At 41.7% G+C, this 19,213-nt stretch overlaps 1 protein-coding gene across 13 annotated transcripts in view; it reads right to left on the bottom strand.

The window, feature by feature from the left end:
* arvcfb (ARVCF delta catenin family member b) overlaps positions 1 to 19,213 on the bottom strand; it is a 257,350-nt gene that overhangs the window by 70,646 nt on the left and 167,491 nt on the right. For all 13 annotated transcript variants that reach the window (XM_084945743.1, XM_084945737.1, XM_084945742.1 and 10 more), the window contains 2 exons: positions 12,412 to 13,052; positions 1,593 to 2,098 (listed from right to left, as the gene is read on the bottom strand). In XM_084945743.1, coding sequence (XP_084801869.1) covers positions 1,593 to 2,098; positions 12,412 to 13,052 — 1,147 coding nt within the window. The remainder of the gene's footprint in view (positions 1 to 1,592; positions 2,099 to 12,411; positions 13,053 to 19,213) is intronic.

Here is a 19,213-nt window from a genome sequence, read left to right as displayed (position 1 = left end):
ATCAATAGCTCCTCTTAAAGGAATTAAAAACATACAGTATTTCATTACCCGATGCATCTAATAGCGTTTTTTTGCTGTCCTATAGATTATCCCTCCACTTTCCATCTGTCTCCGCAGTACTACGTTGTGAGGCTAAAGTAATCAAATCTTGAAATTTGATATCCGTGACCACTGGTGATCCTTTACTCATTAACATATGTTACGTTTAATAAGTGGTAAGAAAACCCCCACACCTATCAGTACACTCAAAACACGTCTTCTTGGGATCTAACTAGGACTAATTACAGCTTTAAACGCCTTGTCTAGATCTTCACTGCCATACAGGGACTTATGCAATTCAGTGCTAATTAGGCAAGTATGTTAGAAACAAACTTATTGCAAATGTTGAGATGATTTATAGATATGAATATGATATGAAATATGAATAATGCTAAATAGTAATGTGTGTCAGCAGTTAAAGATCTGCTTCTTAATATAGCATGACTCACAGCCCTGCAGTACCATGCAGAGAGAGACAAAGGGATTATGGCAGATTCCAAGAACAAAACAGTTATTTTACTTTAACAAAGAGGTTGCTGCTCTACCACGTCTTTTTAAATTCTTTTTTTAATCAGGAAGTGAAGTCCGGAAAATTGGAGGTCCCAAAGAAAACCCATGCAAGCACATAGAGAACATGCAAACTTCAAACAGGGCCAAACCAATCTCGCTGTTGCTGTGGAACGATTTTAACCACAGAGCCACTGTGCGCTTTGACCTGTTAGTTTGTTTTACTGTGTGAGTCTACAGTTAGTTTGGATCCAAGTTACGCTGAAACACCAAACACATTGCAACTTAAGAAAACACCAGGAAATAGAAAAATGCAGAAAAATCCAAAAGTACACAAAACGCAACAGAAGTTGAATAAAAGACAACGGAAGAAGTCAAAAAAGAAAAGAAAACATCTTTTGTTTTTTGTGGGTTTTTCGTTTTTCTGTCATGTTTTATTCAACTTCTGTAATGTTTTGTCTGCGTTTGACCTCTCAGGGCCACCGTACCCAACTCACACAATAATACTAAATAAACTAACCACTGGCAGTGGTAAGCCAGTAACTCCTTTGTCCATTAATTACTGTTGTTGTTCACAGTAATCTGGTAGCTTTACACAGAAAAATGTTAAATGTAGCATACTACAAAAACACATAGAAGCTATTATTGACTCATTAGGTGGCTAAAATGCTTAGCATCTCTCCCAGTACTCCTACTGCTCCTCCATACTGGGGGCATGCTGACAAGATGTATTATAGGTATTACACTGACTGTGGAGAAATAGTTCATATAAATCAAACAAATAAAAAATTCAAATTGACCTTTTAATACAAAAAAATTGGATGAAATACTAAATAAGATTAGAGGATTATTGGTTGTCTACAAAGCAAGTTAACTGTTTCATACCTGCTTTCTTAAAGCCAAGAGAAACACCTGCCTGATGTGTCATCGTATCCATCACAAGAGACTTGAATAGTATCAATCTCCTCTAACTTCAACCACAACAGGAAACGAGTGCAATCCTAAAATTACAAATTATTAATTTAAGTTGGAAATACGTATCTTACCTGTGATGAGTTCTCGTACTTCCATGTCGTTGGTCTTCCTCAGAAGGCGGATAAGGGCCGGGATGCCATCACAGTTCTTGATGGCCACCTTGTTGTCATTGTCCTTGCCATAGGAGATGTTGCGCAGGGCACCACAAGCCTTACGATGGACTTCAGACTTGGGGTGATCCAGAAGACCCACCAGAACTGGAATTCCCTTCAGCTGACGCACATCTTTCTTAATCTTGTCATTTTCGTAGCACAAGTGCTGCAGGTAGGCAGCGGCGTTGGACTTGACTGGGTCGATCGGGTGGCCTAGCATGGCAATGACCTCTGGGAGATCTGGGTCCCGCCAGCGTGGGTCTTTGCGGATGCTGTCGATGGAAGGTGAGCGACGACCACCCATGCGGTCCAGACTGGCCATGCTACCCCTCTCTGGCTGAGCCAGTGGTGCTGAATACATCCCATGGATGTAAGGGTGGCGCTCATCGATCAGCTCAGCCTCAATGGGGTCATCTGGGTACCCTCTGGATGAGGAGAGAAGAGAGGACAGTTAGGACGAGGAAGATGGACGAGGTAAATGGGGGGTGACTCAGACAGATTTGTCCGAGAGAAGAATTAGGCAGCCGGGGGGAAACACTCTGAGAGAAGCTAACTGAGGTGAAAGCTGCTGACTAATGAGGGGAAAAGAGAAAGCAAAGGACGAGGCGAGTAAGAGGTGAAAAGAAGTGAGAGACAGAGGAAGACAAGGACACGGTACTGGACAGAAAGAGAATGATCTGTGGTTCAGATCAGATTTTACCAGATTTGCCAGAAGCACTGTGATGGTAGTTCTTTGCAATAAAATACATATAGTATGCAGCATTCTTATTATTCCTCCCTGCCAGATGGCAGCAACAAAAAAACGTCAGACTTCAAGAAACATAAAGTCTTAGAAGGAGTGACTGAGAGACAGGAAAAGACTGGTGAAAGAAAAGACGGGCACTTCACAAAGAAACGGAGACAAGGTAATACCAAAGAAAATCCTTTGAAGGATAGCCTTGTGAAGTTTTTCCTTTTCTTTTTTTCCCCTTCTAGAAGCCACCACATACGGCAGAGAAAGGATTTGATGTCTTTTCCCCCCAGGGAACAGCGAGAGCTCAGCTGTCCCCTCAGGGAGGACTATGAGCTCCTATGATACCTCCAGGGCTCCCTTTGCTCACAGTGCCAACTCTAGCATACAGTTGCTGAAATGTTAATGACCATCACTCTGGGACGCTTCTACCAGCATTACCCTTATTAGCGCTACTGACATTACAGCTAAGGACCTAAACAGTCTTCAGCTTTGCTAATTTTTCTGCAATGGAACTGAGTGGCAGAGAAAGAAGGGAGCTCATGGGGTCCGCTGAGGGGGGAGGTTTCTTTAATGATCCCCTATTTCCAAAGCCTCTCAGAGCCTGCTCTTTACAACTCTTTACTCCATAGACAGCCTCATCAAATTCCTGCTGGAACATGGATGAAAAAATAGGCGCTCAATTCCAGTGACAGATCATCGTTGCTAGAGTTCAGGTGACTTATTGTTTTTCTTTAATCATAGGAAAGGTTTTCTTTTTTTGTTGGGCTCAACTGCAGCAGCTCAGGTAAGCCAAATTTAACACTGGCAGAAAAGTTCAAAGGAACATTTTTGAAGCTTGTTTCACTAACATGTCTCCTTTGTCTATAAGGAGAATGTTTAGTAGGTAAAAATCTTAATATGGGAAGAGGAATATCATTACATGAGTGCACTTATGCACAGCCATTATCATACCTCACCATACTCCACAGCTTGAAACTGCGTACCCTCATTACATAATACAGCTGCTCTCCGCTTGTGGAACTTGATATATGGTGGTTAGTGGTTTGACAAAATGGTGGTCAGTGGTAAGCTGACTGAGCTCTAGTTGTAATGTGTTTTTTATTAATTATGCTTCCCACGCATCGTCACTTTCTTGTTTTTATGAACAAATTTGATGAATGTTTAGTGCTTACTTCAAATGAAAATCCTCTACTTCTTCACCTTCTCTATGCTGCGATGCAGTCTAGGTAGTAATGTCAAATGGTTGTAGTGATGTTGGCCCCGGTTTGAACACATTTTCTGTTCCCCTTGAAATTTAAGCCCAAGCCGTTTTCCAAAGAATCAGCCGGCGTAGTGAGTAGTTTACTACCTGGCAGGAGAAATCTCTGACATTTCAAAAAGCGATTTTCAATTGCTATCTGAGATCGCGTGTGAAAGAAAAATACAGACATGACATTTGCTCTTAGTCATTGCTTATAATGAGCTGACTAAATGTATCGAATGCAACAGGAGAAAAGTGACAACACAAAGCTGCGGGTCTTTTGGAAGTTCCCCACAAGCATCCTTCCCGTTCACGTCTCCTCTTATTAAGACGAAAGCTGTGAAGGTGTATGTCAGTTTTTTTGTTTCCTTTCCACTGTATGTTACAACCAGATTTTGCATAGTTTGCATAGTGTGGGTTGTTTGAAACAGCACCTTTTGTAATGATAGCTGTGGAGTGCAACAAATTTAATCAGGTTTTCACAGATCTAAAGTGCATGAAGTGTGCAAAGGTACTGGAGACCTTCCTAGGGCAAAATATGTATAGAACAGGGTGTTTAAAGCATATTAAGGCCGACAAGTTGATATGGTCCTGCATACTTTTTACAGCAGCAGGCAATTTTCCATATCTGTGTGCTATCAAAAGCCCTCCACAAAATAACGAGAGCTGGAGGGCAAATAGCACAACGTTAAGTGCTTGCACACCTAAATCAGTCATCTCTCTGTTTCTAAGTTCAGCACGGTGGAACAAAAAGCAAGGACATTTTGTTATTACTGCTTTCAAAGTCATTACATAAAATATATTTTGTTAATTTGTGCTAAACTTTGAGCACTCAGTTTATCTCAATGTTTTTTCCGTTCTTTGCCAGATAAGAGACTAGGATGCTTAGGGGCCGATAAACTGCATAAGCGTGGAAGTTGAATAATCGATAGAAGCTGGTTAAAAGTTGGCTGGAGCAGTCGTGCTGAGCAGCCATCTTGTCTGCAGGACACGTGCCCTCCCTCGTTTGTTGCGTTGTTTTTCCATAACTGACATTTTGGCTTTTATGGTACAACTTGGTGCGTCTTACTGCCAGAAAAATCGATACGAGATGTACTAAAAGAAAAACTCCTGCCTAACTATTGTAAAAAGATTCTAAATCTCCTATTCAGGTGGGTGGAAGGAGGATTAATAGAGATGGAGTAAGACAACAAGGCTGTCAAGGACAGCCCTGCGGCTAAATGTTGCAAGTTAACTAAATTGAAAGAGCCGTGGTGCTGAATGGCTGTAGCTTGAAGGCATATGTCAAGTCACAACAAACCTGAACTGCAAAGGGCATTTGGTGTATTCTCTGTCTTTACGATTCTTTTAAAAGTTTCGTTTTCCTCTCTAATCTTTATGGAACATTTTGGGGAGCCACAAATCTCAATAGCAGCCTGTAACCACAGTATGGAAGGAGGGGCCAATCACGAGCGCAGAAGCCTGATTACAGCACATCATTTGGACAACAACTGCTGCTCTGAGGTTTGGCAAAAAAACACTGAGCTTCTTGACATACTACAAGGAAAAGGAGGGAAGTTTTAAGCGCATGTACACGTGCTGCTGGTTTACTAATTGCTTCCATGTGTACGCGATGATCCAAACACATACAACAACATTCAGAGATCTCTTTCGCTATAGAGTATTTGACTTGACAAGGCAAAGAAAGGCAGAAATTACCCTGCTCTAAAAAAAGGGAAGTTCACAATCTCAGCATCAACAACACTGCACATACCCGCCACACACACACACACACACACGCAGACACATTATCTGCCGTGCCGTGTTTCTCATGCACTTTCTTTAACGTGCACTTCAATACACAGATAAGATGTACAGTTGTGCAGATCGTGCCTCATTTAGATCTGGGCCAACGTGGCGGTGGCGGTGGTGAAGCAGACATCTTGAGGCTGAGTGATGGGAATGTCAGGATTTGCATTTAAATTGGCACCATTGTGCGTGCAGGGTAGGGTGTATTCATAGGATGTGAAAGGGTTCTTTGCAGCCAGATATGATGATGCTCTGAGCATGATTACAGAAGATCACTCTCCTCATGTTAATCGAGCTGGTAAATGTCCAGCCTATTTGTTTCGTGTACGACTGCGCAGGCGTGCTTGTTTTGTTTTATGACACAAAGCACAGAGAAGAAAAGATAAGCAGATACAGTAGATATGAGATGTGTGCATAGCTGCAGAGTTTGGTATTCATCGATTTATTTGAACTCTGTCACATCCTCACTATGCTCCCATTGCTTCATCGTTTGTCAATTACTTGCATCGCATTTCAGTCACGGCCATGCATGAGCCTCGTCTTCTGCAGGCCCATAAAAAGAGGCGACTATGAAGGATTACAGGCTTAGAAGATGTTTGGATTTCATATGTACAAATACCATCCTGGCATTTATGAGGTTTTCAGTGAATGTCCCTGTTGACAATGTTGCTCATTTTGAATTAATATTGTTTTATCGTGCATAGAAGTCATTGTGGAAATGGGAAGTGAAAGGAACAGAGCTGGAGTCTTTCCATCCAGTCACTTTTTAATTACTCTGGTTTTCTGATAGCATTTTCTTTTACATAACTACTTTATTTATTTATTTTTTTTTAATAAAGTGACATTGTTTCATTGACAGAGTGGAAGTATAACTACCCTGCTTCCACAGATGGGAATAATACGGAATGCAGCAACTTCACAATCAATTATTTCCTAAATTTAATTTGGCATCAGCCAGAGGTACCTCTCTCAGCTTCCTAATCATATTCACAAGATTTTCAGAAAGCTTGACCTCTCAAACCTGAGATTTTTAGTTGCTACACCTATGGTATGAATATTAAACTCCTACGTGGCTTCATCCTTGAGTTATCTCATTCACACACTTGGGTGACAACAATGCCTGATCAGACTTTCACGGGCTAAGAGGTAAAAAAGTGGACAAAGACAAATTAAAATTGGAAACTGACCAACTGTATTAAAAAAAATGCTCATTTTGAATTTGAGGCCAGCAACACACGTCAAAGACACTGGAACAAGATAAAGTAAGTAATGCTAAACAGGAATCTCAGATATCTTGTAACTAGTTGTTTAGCAACAGGTCATCAGAAAGATTTGCTATACAAAGAGCAGAAATCACTTCTTGTGCTCAGGAAAACAGTGATCAGCAAAGATAGTCCAGGGCAACCTCACAAATGCAAAATCCAGAAGTAGGGCTGGGCGATATGACCCAAAATTCATATCTCGATATTTTTTAGCTGGGTGGCGATATAAGATATATATCTCGATATTTTTTTAAAGCCATAAGTTAAGAACAAAAAGAGAGTTCTTAGTCACACTGTGTCCCAGATGTCACACAGGCATTTTTATTTACATACAGCATAGATGTACATGAAGAAATTACTCAAAAATAAATTATCAGCATTTATTAAATAATCATGGTCCACAAATAAAAGAAAACAATGTTGTTTTTGTGCATAACAAAAAGCTCATAATTGTGCAGTCAAAATGTAAACTAACAGACGCTGAGCATAATAACAAAGACAGATTTCACAGCTGCTCTGTTCCCAACTTCTACTGCCTGACTGACAGCCTTGAGTTTGAAATCCGCTTTGTAACCATGTCTCTTAACAGGTGCCATTTATGGCCCTTATACACACACAATACGGTAATATTACGTTGAAGCACAGTACGTATTACTCCGCGAGGCTCCAGACTACGGTAGCCGTAATGCTCCGACAATCCATCAAGCGCTGCAGCTCCGTAGCTTACCAAAGTCGTACTAAAACATTTTTTGACAGATTGCTGAGCCCCGTGTACCACATAAAATCGGTTCGCGGTCATCAAACACAACCAGAATTCATACATAAGGCGCACTGTCAACTTTTGAGAAAATGAAAGGATTTTAGGCCGTGTCGTTAGCGCGGTTAGCTCGCTAACACGTTGACGCCGTCCAGCCCCACAACTCGCTAACGGAGATTTGCCGTGTCCATCTTGTCGCTGCCTGCAGGTGAAGCTATGGGGGAGGAGGGGGAGTTGTGTTCAGTGAAGGAGAGGCGAGGCCGAGTAACGTTGCGTAGAGACAAAAGTGGACGAAAGACAGGCAAACTTGTGGCTCCACAAGTATAATTATAACGTAACATAGACTATATCGATATAAAGGATATTGTCACATCTTATATCTCGTATGAAAATATATCGATATTTTTTAAAAACTCGATATATCGCCCAGCCCTATCCAGAAGCATCACCATCTACTATGGGCCAAAGATCTTTTGCATGGAGCAGCAGTGCACGAGTGTCCTGTACAAATGCACTCATGCACTTAACAATATGAACCGATTTCATGGCTGGTCTGGCTTGTTTTAGCACTCTGGATGCTAAAATAGCATCCTGCAGTTCAAACCTGTCACCCTGTAAAAACACTAGAGACGCTGATGAGCAGGTGAAATCCTGCATCAGGCAAGAATAAGAAACAATTTGCTTTCAAATCTACAACAACTGCTCTCCTTATTTTAAGTGTTATTGAGGTGATGCAACACAGCTGTAACTTTTTTCAAAAGGAGCACAGAAAAACTAAAAAAACTACTCTTGCTCTGGTTGGATTTGAATGCCTCTTGACAAGATGGGACAAGGGAGAAAATGCCTGAGTTGGCTAGTGTCACTACAGACAAAAGAGGATAAAAATGACCCCCTCCATCCACCGTCCCACCCCACACTACGCAATTAAGCGGTCACTAAATGTGTCTGCATGTATTTACATGTCTGTGTGGGGGGAGTGACCCCCCAACGCTGACTGTCCAAGGAGAGATGAGCCATTAAAGACTGGTTTAAAAAAGCTTCAGTAGTCTGGCACGGTTCAAAAGCAGCTATTAATCAACCTGGCCCTGAGGACACCCACACCTGAAAGGTGCTCGTGGACACACGCAGTGTGTCACACACACATTAAGGATGTGCTAGGCTTGGTGCGAAAGGGAGTAAGATGCATTCACATTCAGACAGTGTGGGGGATGGGGAGAGGAAGGAAGAGCAACATGTATCTCCAAAGCCTGAGCAGGAGTAAGAAAGAGATGCCAGTCCCTTATATTACACACATATACATATATACACACATATATATATGTATATTAGTGGTACTTTGGTGTATGGTTGGCTATATATATATATATATAGATGTATAGATAGATGCAGAAAGATATGGCAAAGTTAAAAAGTGCCCAGACAATTAGATGCACCAAAAAAAAATATCAGATAAAGCTCCATCAGGCTTGTCTAATTCTACACATCACACACTGCACGGAAGCTACAATTAGCACCTGCTGCCTGGAGTTTTCATTCATGAACATAAACTGTAAAAAAATGATCCCTCCTTTCAATGGTTGGCTCACAGATACAAAGCAGAGATTCAAAGTTAAGTTCTTTTACAGGACATAAGGTATCTCATGTCTGATGTTCACTAAGATTACTGAAAAAAATGTTTGACTGTGTTAACAACAGATGACAAAGGGAGAAGCTGAAGGTTGAAGAAGAGAAACAGCAAATGCAGATGTTGCCATGTAAAGAAATTCACGATGTGATCCATCTGTTAACATCCTGTCATGCGATGGTTCACCTTTCTGGCTCAATGACCGTATGCAAGTCTCTGCATTTTTGTATGTATGTGTACTTGATAGCTATGGTAATACAAGACTTTCAAATGAGGCACATCCAGAGAAGCCCAAAAAGACATCATCATTTCTGTCCATGAGCAAACACTCAGCGGACTCCACGGAGGTGACAAAATGAGTGCTTGACTCCAATGCATAAAGAGGTTTTATTACAAAACATCTTCATTTCTGAGCATAATTGAGGGCTTGCAACGTAATGATAAGCTGTTATTAAAGTCCTTAAATTCCCAGATTTATTACAGCACGCTGGGTTAGCCAGTCCATTCTTGGAAGAATATTAATTGTGCTTCGAGTGCTCAGGAGAGACTGGGCACTCGGGAGTGAGCTCACTGTCACTGTTACTGTTACTGGAAGGGAAAAGGCTGTTTGGATGCTGTTGTTTTGACACGAGTGCAGGAAAAACTAAGCAAAGAAGAAAGAAAGATCGGCTTTCTTTGGACAGCAGTCATCCAAGAGCTGCTACAAATCTGTGTTTGTGTGTGTGTGTCTGGGTGTGTGTGCGCGCAAGTTTGTGTGGGCAATCACATGAGCAGCTGTCAGTGTGCATGTCTGAGGGGTGGATGTGGCTGTTAGGGCTGTGTTGTGACACATGTAAGGCAGGCTACAAATTGCCTGTCAAAGAAAGCGCCTCTCACAAAGCGGATGGGGGAGTGACTCATTTTGTGAAGATGTGGATTATTATTAAGTGTGTGTGTGTGTGTGTGTGTGTGTGTGTGTGTGTGTGTGTGTGTGTGTGTGTGTGTGTGTGTGTGTGTGTGAGTGAGTGAGTGAGACACAGACAGGTAATATGTGTGTAATTGTCAGAGCTAAGTCAAAAGTGTGTAAAGACAGATATTCTGATTAGCCATCTGTTCTTCGGAGCCTCATCCGCATCAGTGTACTCTGAAATGCACAAGTGGGTCTGTACATAAGTTTAATGAAGATGCTGGATGAAAGCAGACTTCTGCATCACTGTAAAACATGTGCTATCCTGCTTTTTTCATGCCTTTGGATGACGGATTGCTACTGAGAAATGAGACCTTCCACGACCCTTTTGGTTTCCTTCAGCAGCCTATGGAGGATTTCTATGTAAATGAGAATTTCTATGTCATGTCCTGAACTCTATGAACAAGTGCCTTTCTCAGTGAGTAACACTAGCTAGAAAATTCAAGTTAACAAACTGTTCAACGAATGACTGGCTCCCAAGAACTTCACATAGAGAATAAGAAGGAGAAACTTTCTGCTTCAGCTCTGCTAATTCCTCCAAACTCCTGGGCCTGGTCTGGCAATTTTCAGATTAGTCTGTTAATAATAGAGTAGCTCAGTTACCACTACATGGCTAACTTTATCCTGCTTGCTAATCTCATTGCTTATTAAATCATATGTGTAGAGTGAAAGTGATACTGATGATTTTAGCCAATAATAAATAACTGTTGCTTTGTACTGAAACAGACTAATTTTCAGGTAGCCATACCTTTGTTATGTAGCATGTATCATTGGTCAACTTTAGTTTCAACATGCTGATATTGAGGCAGAAACACTGATCTTTCAGTTAGTGTACAAGATTCATAATGTCTCTATGGCAACTGACATACAGATGTTTACTTCAAATACAAAGTAGCATTTATTTTTCTGTGTATTAGCTAAATTTACACAGGTAACTCAAATGTAACATTTGCACATTGTTATGCTTATTACACTTACAATTTAACGGTCACCAGAGGGGTTACATTTTAAGAATTGACATTATTTCCTATCTCGTGCACCTTTATCATTCTACACCATTAACTGAGGGTCAAAGATGGTCATAACAAATGCCAGAGAGAGGAAATTCCTATATTTCCACTTAAAAAACCCCTATCGTTGATATTAATGTGAGGGTTAACGTGCCTGACCTGTAACAAAATGTTCAAAACCGTTCTCTTCTTTTTGTGTCGTTTTAAACACTGCTCAAAATCATATGTAGCAGTAATTAAGCTGTTTAGGTTTATGATTCATATTTAGATCAACACTTTTCAATAAAAGAAAAGATATTTGTCACCATCCGTGTAGAGTTGACGATGACATGAGCCGCATGGGGCCGTTGCCACTCCGTCTTTATTCTGAGTTACACCTTCCTATTGCATTTCTAATGGTGCCAATAATTTAATATGTTATCTTTCAAATTCTCAACTTCAGCTAACCTTCTGGACGTGGATGTCATTAATAACAATGATGTCCTGGAAGTTATGGAGAGCCTCTTTAAATACAACAAAAACCAAACACATCCAGACTCTTTCCTCTCTTGCTCTTTGCTGCACTTAAACCTCCACAGCCTGTCTTTAGACTTGGCTTCAGGCCCAAACATTTTAGCCCTTAGATTGGTGGAGGAAAGGTGTAGGAACTTGAAAATATCCATCTGCTACAGATCGCTGACTGAAAAGAAGTCTTTAAGACACACCAAGTTGACTTCAAACCCTCTCTTCGATTTACTTGAGAGTGGACATTTTTCTCAGGTTCTCCTTTGGGCGGCAACAAACTGATTGGAAACTATTAGGAGACAAGGGTCCATTTTGGGATCTTATTGTTAGAGGCTGACAAGCTTTTTTCTGCCCAGCGGAGCCAAGTTTTATGCCTCTCTCTACAAAGGATCCTGAAAAAAAGGAAAGGCTTTGAAAGATAGCTGACAAAAGCCCGCTGTCCTCTCCAACTCTCCCTCATCACGTCTCTCATTCCCACCTCTTTACCCCTGACAGAAAAACATGTTCACTATCTACTTGGAGGAAAACGGCAATCAAAACCAACTTATTCTTTGCTTCCTTTCTCAAACAAGTTGCTCACAGACAAGAGACATCTGTTTACTATGATGTAGTCTTTTTTTATGGTGAAAATGAGACAAATACTCTTCTCTCTCATTGCAGAGTTCACTTGTGTTAACACAAAGTATCTTAAGCATAAAATACTCCAAAACAGAACTCTAGTGCAAAAAAGTAAAATATATACACTGTATGAACTTGCACACCTTTACCAAATTATTATTCCCCATAAGCAGTAGTAGCAGTATAAATGGCTGTATATTACAATCTCACTATGTCAAATATTAGCCAAGGACTCCTTTGTAAAAGCAACCCTCACCTGACTCGGGGCCCATCACGCAGCGGTTCCCGGTGGGTGCGCCCACGGTTGGCCCCTGGCAGGGTGCGTCGGTTGGCAGTGGAGTAATCAGGCTCCAGCTCATATGGCTCTTCTTCTTCGGGGCCCAAGCTGCGGCGATCATCCTCCAGACCATACGGCTCAGGCTGGAAGCGTTCTGGTTGTGAGCGGTTCAGATCCACAGTGCTGCTGCCCATAGGCACCTGGGGCTGTGCCACATGGCCATAATCATCCTTTCTGATAGGCAGGGTGTAGCTATTCTCCGGCCGGTAGCTATTAGGCATGTATGGGTACCGCGGCGGCCGGTAGTTGACACCACGAGAAAGACTGCCGTAGTTATCCGTCAAATCGGTGTAGCCATCGTGAAGACCATAATGGCGAATGTACTGGCTCTCCGGTGTCTCTCCGTATGAATCGTTGTAGGAGTTGTTGTAGGAGCGCGTCAGGGTTGAGGTTGCTTGAGGCGTTATGAAGCGGTCACTTCCATTCTTCAGGTATCGCCGGTCAATGGAATCGGTGTAGCTGCCCAGCGGGGACGTGCCTTCAGGCAGCGGCAAGCCATCGGGGCCGAGGGGCACCTGACGCACTGTCCGAGTGGTCACCGTCTTCACCATCTTAGTCACCTGCATGGGGAAACAGATACACACTGTCAGACAGCGTAGAACAATGTTACACCAAACCTATGCTTAGGTTTAAATACAGTGGTCAGCTTTAAGCTGACAACACACATAATAAATGTGAGCACTTGGAAATGTTAAGGTTTAACTCAATCTTTAAACCCTTATGCCAACGAGGCATAGTACTAACTGACCAATATTCAATTTTCAGCCTGTGTAACACGTTGATGGTTAGAAAAAAAGCAGGCAGTACACCCGATCTGCTTTAAGACAAACACTCCAAATTTAAACCCCAGATGCTGTGTGTACACAGGAAGTGCAAATTCAGGCTGAAGAGTGCTGCAACTGAGCCTGATGGAAGTTGTATAGCTCCACTGGACCTTGAGTCCCGAATGGCTCCAGATGAGCAATGTAGCATCACAGTCCACAGCTGAGGGACTGTTAAAGCCAGACCTGCGTGCACACATTTCTCAAATTCGCATCATCCTTGAGCTAAATAACTCTGCTTCCTCTGCTGTCTCTGTGGTTTTCTGGCTAGAGAATGACAGACAGCGACTCCCTCCTTGGGCTCTCTGCCCATATAGAAAGCAATTTGCTGCCCACTGAATTCTGCTGTGGCTGATAATTGGCTATTTTGTCCGTGGCTATAAATTCATCTTTAAAATTAATGAAGCTGATGAAAATGAACCGTCATCTGCAAGGGGCGCAGGTCTGATGTAGTTCACGTTGTGCCTGACAAGGTGTTGCAGAGAGTTTTGTTCCCTTAAAAACTTAAAATCTAAGGAAAAAGACAAAAAAAGATCCTGCTCATTCCTGATTCCGATGGGCTTCATTTTCAATACCGGCCCTTTTAATCTGAAAACGCCGTCTTTATTTTCCCATCAATGACATGATTCCGATTTTAATCAGGAGCAGAGGCACGTAATAATATCATGGAACCACAATGAAGCATTAAACCGCACCACAAAGGACGGCGCCAGGAGCAAACGCATAAACCACATATCAGTTGTTAAACACGGCATCCTCATTAACTTGCTTGAAACAAATAGAAATTTTCACTGGCCTTGTTTCTTGGTTACACTCTCACTGTGAGCTACATAAGACAGCCTATTTCAGGAACGTCAAGGTTCATTTCCATGTTTCAAGCACAGTAATTACTGAATAGTTTGCATTTGTTTCTAACTGCACAAAGCTGAGGTGGAGTAGCATAATAAAAAAATAAAAAAAAAACCCAAAGAGCTCATTTTCTTGAGTTACATCAGCTAAAGGATGTGCATGACCTTAGAATCACAATAATGAGCTTGCTTTCATCTTGTTCACTGTGGCAGGTCATAGCAGGACCTCAAGTCTAGACTGCTCTGGTGCTACTTGCTGGGCTTCGGTGACCCAACAAGAGCTAGAGGCTGAATGTCATACTGTGCATGAAGTGGCTACATGTGCACAATAAATGCCATTTGACTACATTTTTTAATATATACATTTCTTTTTCTTACATATTCCCTCAGATATATATGTTTCGTTATCATTTCTAGTATTTTTAATCACATTTGGTTAATATTTGGTGCTATTTTATTCTGACAGAAACTGAGAGGAGAGTACGTTGAATGCTACAGCTTCCCAGCCTCGACACGCCCGGCTGCCTTGTACTAACACAGCTTTTTAGGCGATTTGCAAGGGCTGCAAAGGGAGCTATCGGATAGGTTTCAAACGCTCTTTGATGTGCGCTCAAGTTCACAAGGCGTTAAACCGTCACGCACGGGTAGACGAGGGACCAGGGTTTCAGAAGAGCCTCTGAAATATGCTCAAGTGGTGTAAACAGGCTTAAAAGAGAATTGCTAAATTGGTTGCAAATATATATGAATATGTAGCAATACTCAAGATTTTTGTGTTTGTACATGCTTGGAAAGTCATAGCAGTACTGAAAAATGTTTAACAAAAAAACAAAGCAAACAAAAAACCCACAGGCAGTTAAGACACAGTCCTAGACTGTTTACCAAACTGTTAAAACAGAGGGGAAAGTAGCAGGCGTCAAACTGTCCACTTTACAGCACTGCAAGACATTTCACAACCTCTGTGGCATTCACTTTATCGGGTGCTTAAATTGACAAGGTGGCCATGGGTTAGTGAGGCAAAACTGAGGGAGTGATCAGATTTTTGAGCAGCTCATGATTGCAAAACCTTAGATTAGTTTTCATCTTCTCTTGAAGAGAATGAGGAAAATTAAAACTGTTATTATATCTTGGGAAAATTCAGGCAGGCAGGGGGAGGCAAGAAACAACACAAATCACACAGGTTCGGCGTCCTTTACTGGGTCTGTCTCGGATAGGGTGGGGGTCAAGTTGGTGACCGGGGTGGGGGTGCGTGTGGCAGGCCTGGACTCCACTAACAAGTTGTCAGATACCAACAATGGATGGTAGGTGCGACGGGTGATGGTTTTCACCACTTTGGTGACCTGAAGTTGAAGGGATTCGTGGGAAAATTTGTTTCATTACACACTGATCCATACAGTTCTGATTCACATAGTCTGAGTGTAACAAGCAACGGTGTGCAAAAGAGAAACAGCTTAGGAATAACAAAACGATCTAATAAACAGATACACTGCTATTTTAATGAGCTGGAATCACCACTAAACCACAGATGTGTAAGAGAAGTCTCCTCCAGTGCCAGTGGGACCTTAGAGGAGGGGTCAAATATTTGTGAAGGAGTAAAGCTCTTCCCATAATTCAGATATTTAGCTACTATGTGTTTTCCGTCATGAGACTGTGATGTTCTTTCTTTTAACTGTTTGAAACCCAAAATGGCCACAGCTGGCCGGTCAGAGTGTTTCTATTTTTTGGATCAAAACTTTTTTTGTACACACTATATGTTAATAACATCAACACCTAGCAATAAATCCGTCAGATGACTGTTTATGTTATAATGTCGGGTGTGGAGCATCCACAGCTATTCAGTCTGGAGGAGGCTGTAAAGCTTTGTGAAAGGAGGCTGATACAGGTCGATGAGCCAATGAAGCTCACTTCTGATGGATGACAGCGACACCAACATTTTTAAGGATTTCAACTTTTCTGTTGGCCTGAGTGACTGAAGCTTTCTTTGAGGTGGAGCTAACATTGCTGGAGTCAAACATTAGCATAATGTTAGCTTATAACCAGCTGTTCTTGTTGTTGTTTAGCTGGCTATAAGCTAACTGTCGAAGATGGGAGGGCAGCAGTTCTAATCTGCTGACAGTAACTGGGACAAAATTGAGAATGAAAAGGCATGTTTATGCCTATTTTAGTGTGTTAGAGCTCTGATTTCAGTTTAGTGCATGAGGCTTGAGATGAGCAGGAAAAGGACGAGGTAGAAATGTGGAAGGGGAAAGGAGTGGTGGAGGTGCCAGATCAGTAATCAGATCAGGAATCTGGAAGATTCTAATAGGATACTATATAGGTAAAGACCCTACAATAATACACAGAAAACAGATATATGTATATATATATAAAAAACCTCATCTTAAGTGCGTCATGGTTCCATATATGGCACTTATAGCAGAATTCAAAAAATACATAATGTGTTAAGCATAGGTTACCTTTTCGTGACACTGAAACTTCAGGTTAAACGTACCTCTCTAACTTATTAAAAGCAGTTTTAAAAAAAGAAGTCCAGATGTAGAAGCCTATGGGGGGGGGGGGGACCTCTCACTTGATTTATTTGAGGTTATGGCCTTAATGGCTAGTTTCAAGTCTTCATAAACGCAACATCATGTTCATTCTGTAAGCTATGGTCCCAGTTAGAGCCAAGAAGGAGGATAAAACAGGCTTTTAGAGCATATGAGAGTGTGGAGTCCCTCAGTTTCTCAGCCAGATCAGTTTCTCGCTTGTTGTCTCTGGTTTCAAAATACCGAGGTGGCAATCGTTAAATTGCTCAGCACCAGGGAACTTCCCTAAACGATTGATGACGTCACACTGGCTACATGCTGCTTTACCATGCATTTTATGGTCGCATAAAATGTTTGGGGGAAAGTGGGCTTTAACACTAGGCCTGTTCAAATCGTGACTCAGACATTATTATTCAGTTTTGTCTCGATTGTTAATTATTCCTCTGAATCCAGCATTTGTCAGGAAGCTTCAACTTCTGTAGCCCCACGCAGAGTTAGCCTGCTATCTCTCATTAGCCTACTGCGGTGAGAATAAACAAAGACATGAGAAACCCAGTCAGCAATTTTGACTACATTGTATCCGAAGCACCAGTCAAATCATTTTTCCTGTGGGTGTCAGACACGGAGCTATTGACAACTGTGTCGATTTCAAGAACGTCCCAAGGTGGCAATTTTCCTTTGATTAGCTGCTTCGTTAGCAATCATTCCACTGAAGCCAGTTTTAAAAAGGGGTTCACAATATATCTGACACCACTGTTGCAGTGTATCATCACAGGGCTCGCAAAATTTCAAAATCCCTGGTAGCCCTTCGGGCAGGGACTCTTCAGTTTTTGGTAGCCCAAAATAAATTTAAGTAGCCCGAATAAAAAAGAGAGCAATTTTTTGATTGATGTTTTGTTTCCGTTACAATATTATACTTTAATGTATAATATTGTAACGGAAACAAAACATTAATCAAAAAATTGTTTAAACACAAATTACAACATTGTATAAAAATTACAATCATCAACTCAAATACTTGGTTCTTATTGAACAGAAATTTCTATGAACTCGTAAGAACTGTGTAGGACATGAATCAGTCTGTGTCAGATCCTGAATTTGAAATTTCCACTGAAGTCACGGGAAAGAGGCAAGTGGAACCAAGATCGAGGCCATTTGCTTTTTGAAGTTTGCAAAGACTGCTAAATTGTGCCAGTGGTAGTTCACTCTTTGCAACATAGTACGCTGTTTTAAACTGATTTTCAGGTTTATTTTTAGTATGTTATTTGCAATTGGTGTTTGTTCTGGGAAAGATATTGCAGACTGAGCAATAATGCATTTCTTGCATTTCTCATGGGTTCTAATGGGGGCCTTTCTTAAAATGACTGGTCCCAGTAACAAAGGCGCTTGTCGACTCAGAAACACACCCGGCAGAACATTATGTTATTTACACGGGTGCACATAAGTGGTCCGCATGTGCGCATTCGCTGTCAAAATAAAAGACGCGCACCAGATAAGAAGTTGCAACGCGCGTTTGCGTCCATATAAAAGGCACTGTTGTTGTCCGCTAGAGTGGGATTTTCACGGCACATTCTGCACCACACCTCTGTGCGTTCATCATTTGTTTGAAGCCAGCTCACCTCCTGCAACCACTTGTCTGAGAATACGTGCTTCTTTTGTGGTTCGGACTCCTTCTGACATTTCTTTGGATGTGGAGGAAAACCAAAGTAATTGCTTAAAGGAGTTTGCTTCTTCGACATCTTTAAGAGTTCTAAACAAATGTCTGTCCTCCTCCAGAAAATCTTATGTACGCAAACACGCGGTGCAACTTCTTATCTTGTGCGCGTTTTTTTATTTTGACAGCGAATGCGCACCTGCGGACCACTTATGTGCAGCCCTGGTTATATAGCTCATCATATCGCAGCCACAGAAATTCTTTTGTCCATGAAACCATAAAGCTGCACTTTCTTTTTGCCTTATAGTCTGATTTGTCATAACCTTTCCGTTTTGTGGTAAGCTTTTCTTTGGCTGTCACTTCTTCACCCTGACCTGTCTTATTTGGCTCAGCAGAACTAAAATATATATCCTGCTGCTTTTACACACGCACTCACATAAGCTCAGCGATTCTCTGCGCGATCAACCTCTCACATGTTTAAGCTTGCTGCGGGAGATTTCACTTGTCATGTTTGCATAGTAAGCTAACGATTGATAAGACGATGTCAGAGGAATTGGTGCGCAAATTATCATCACTCACCAATCAGTGCTGTCGCTCTCTATACACAGTTCCCGCGATTGCAAAGTGAAAGCAAAAAACAAGCGCAAATTCAAACACGATTTCAATATGTCACATATTGACAGTGGCTCACCGATGCCAATGACATAATTACCCAGCTACATTTCCGAAAGAATGCAAAAGCATTGAAATATATTTTCCTATGATAGCCCGACGGGCAGGGCAGAGACAGATTTTGGTAGCCCGACTGGAAAAATCGCTAGCCCCGGGACGTCGGGCTAGTGATTTTGCGAGCCCTGCATCAACTTTTAGGAGGAT

This window comes from Perissodus microlepis, chromosome 12 (assembly GCF_051167445.1).
Source record: "Perissodus microlepis isolate ML-2025 ecotype Zambia chromosome 12, ASM5116744v1, whole genome shotgun sequence".
NCBI classification, from domain to species: Eukaryota; Metazoa; Chordata; class Actinopteri; order Cichliformes; family Cichlidae; genus Perissodus; species Perissodus microlepis.
Note: the sequence above shows the minus strand (reverse complement) of the source record. Positions and strands in the feature narration are given on the sequence as shown.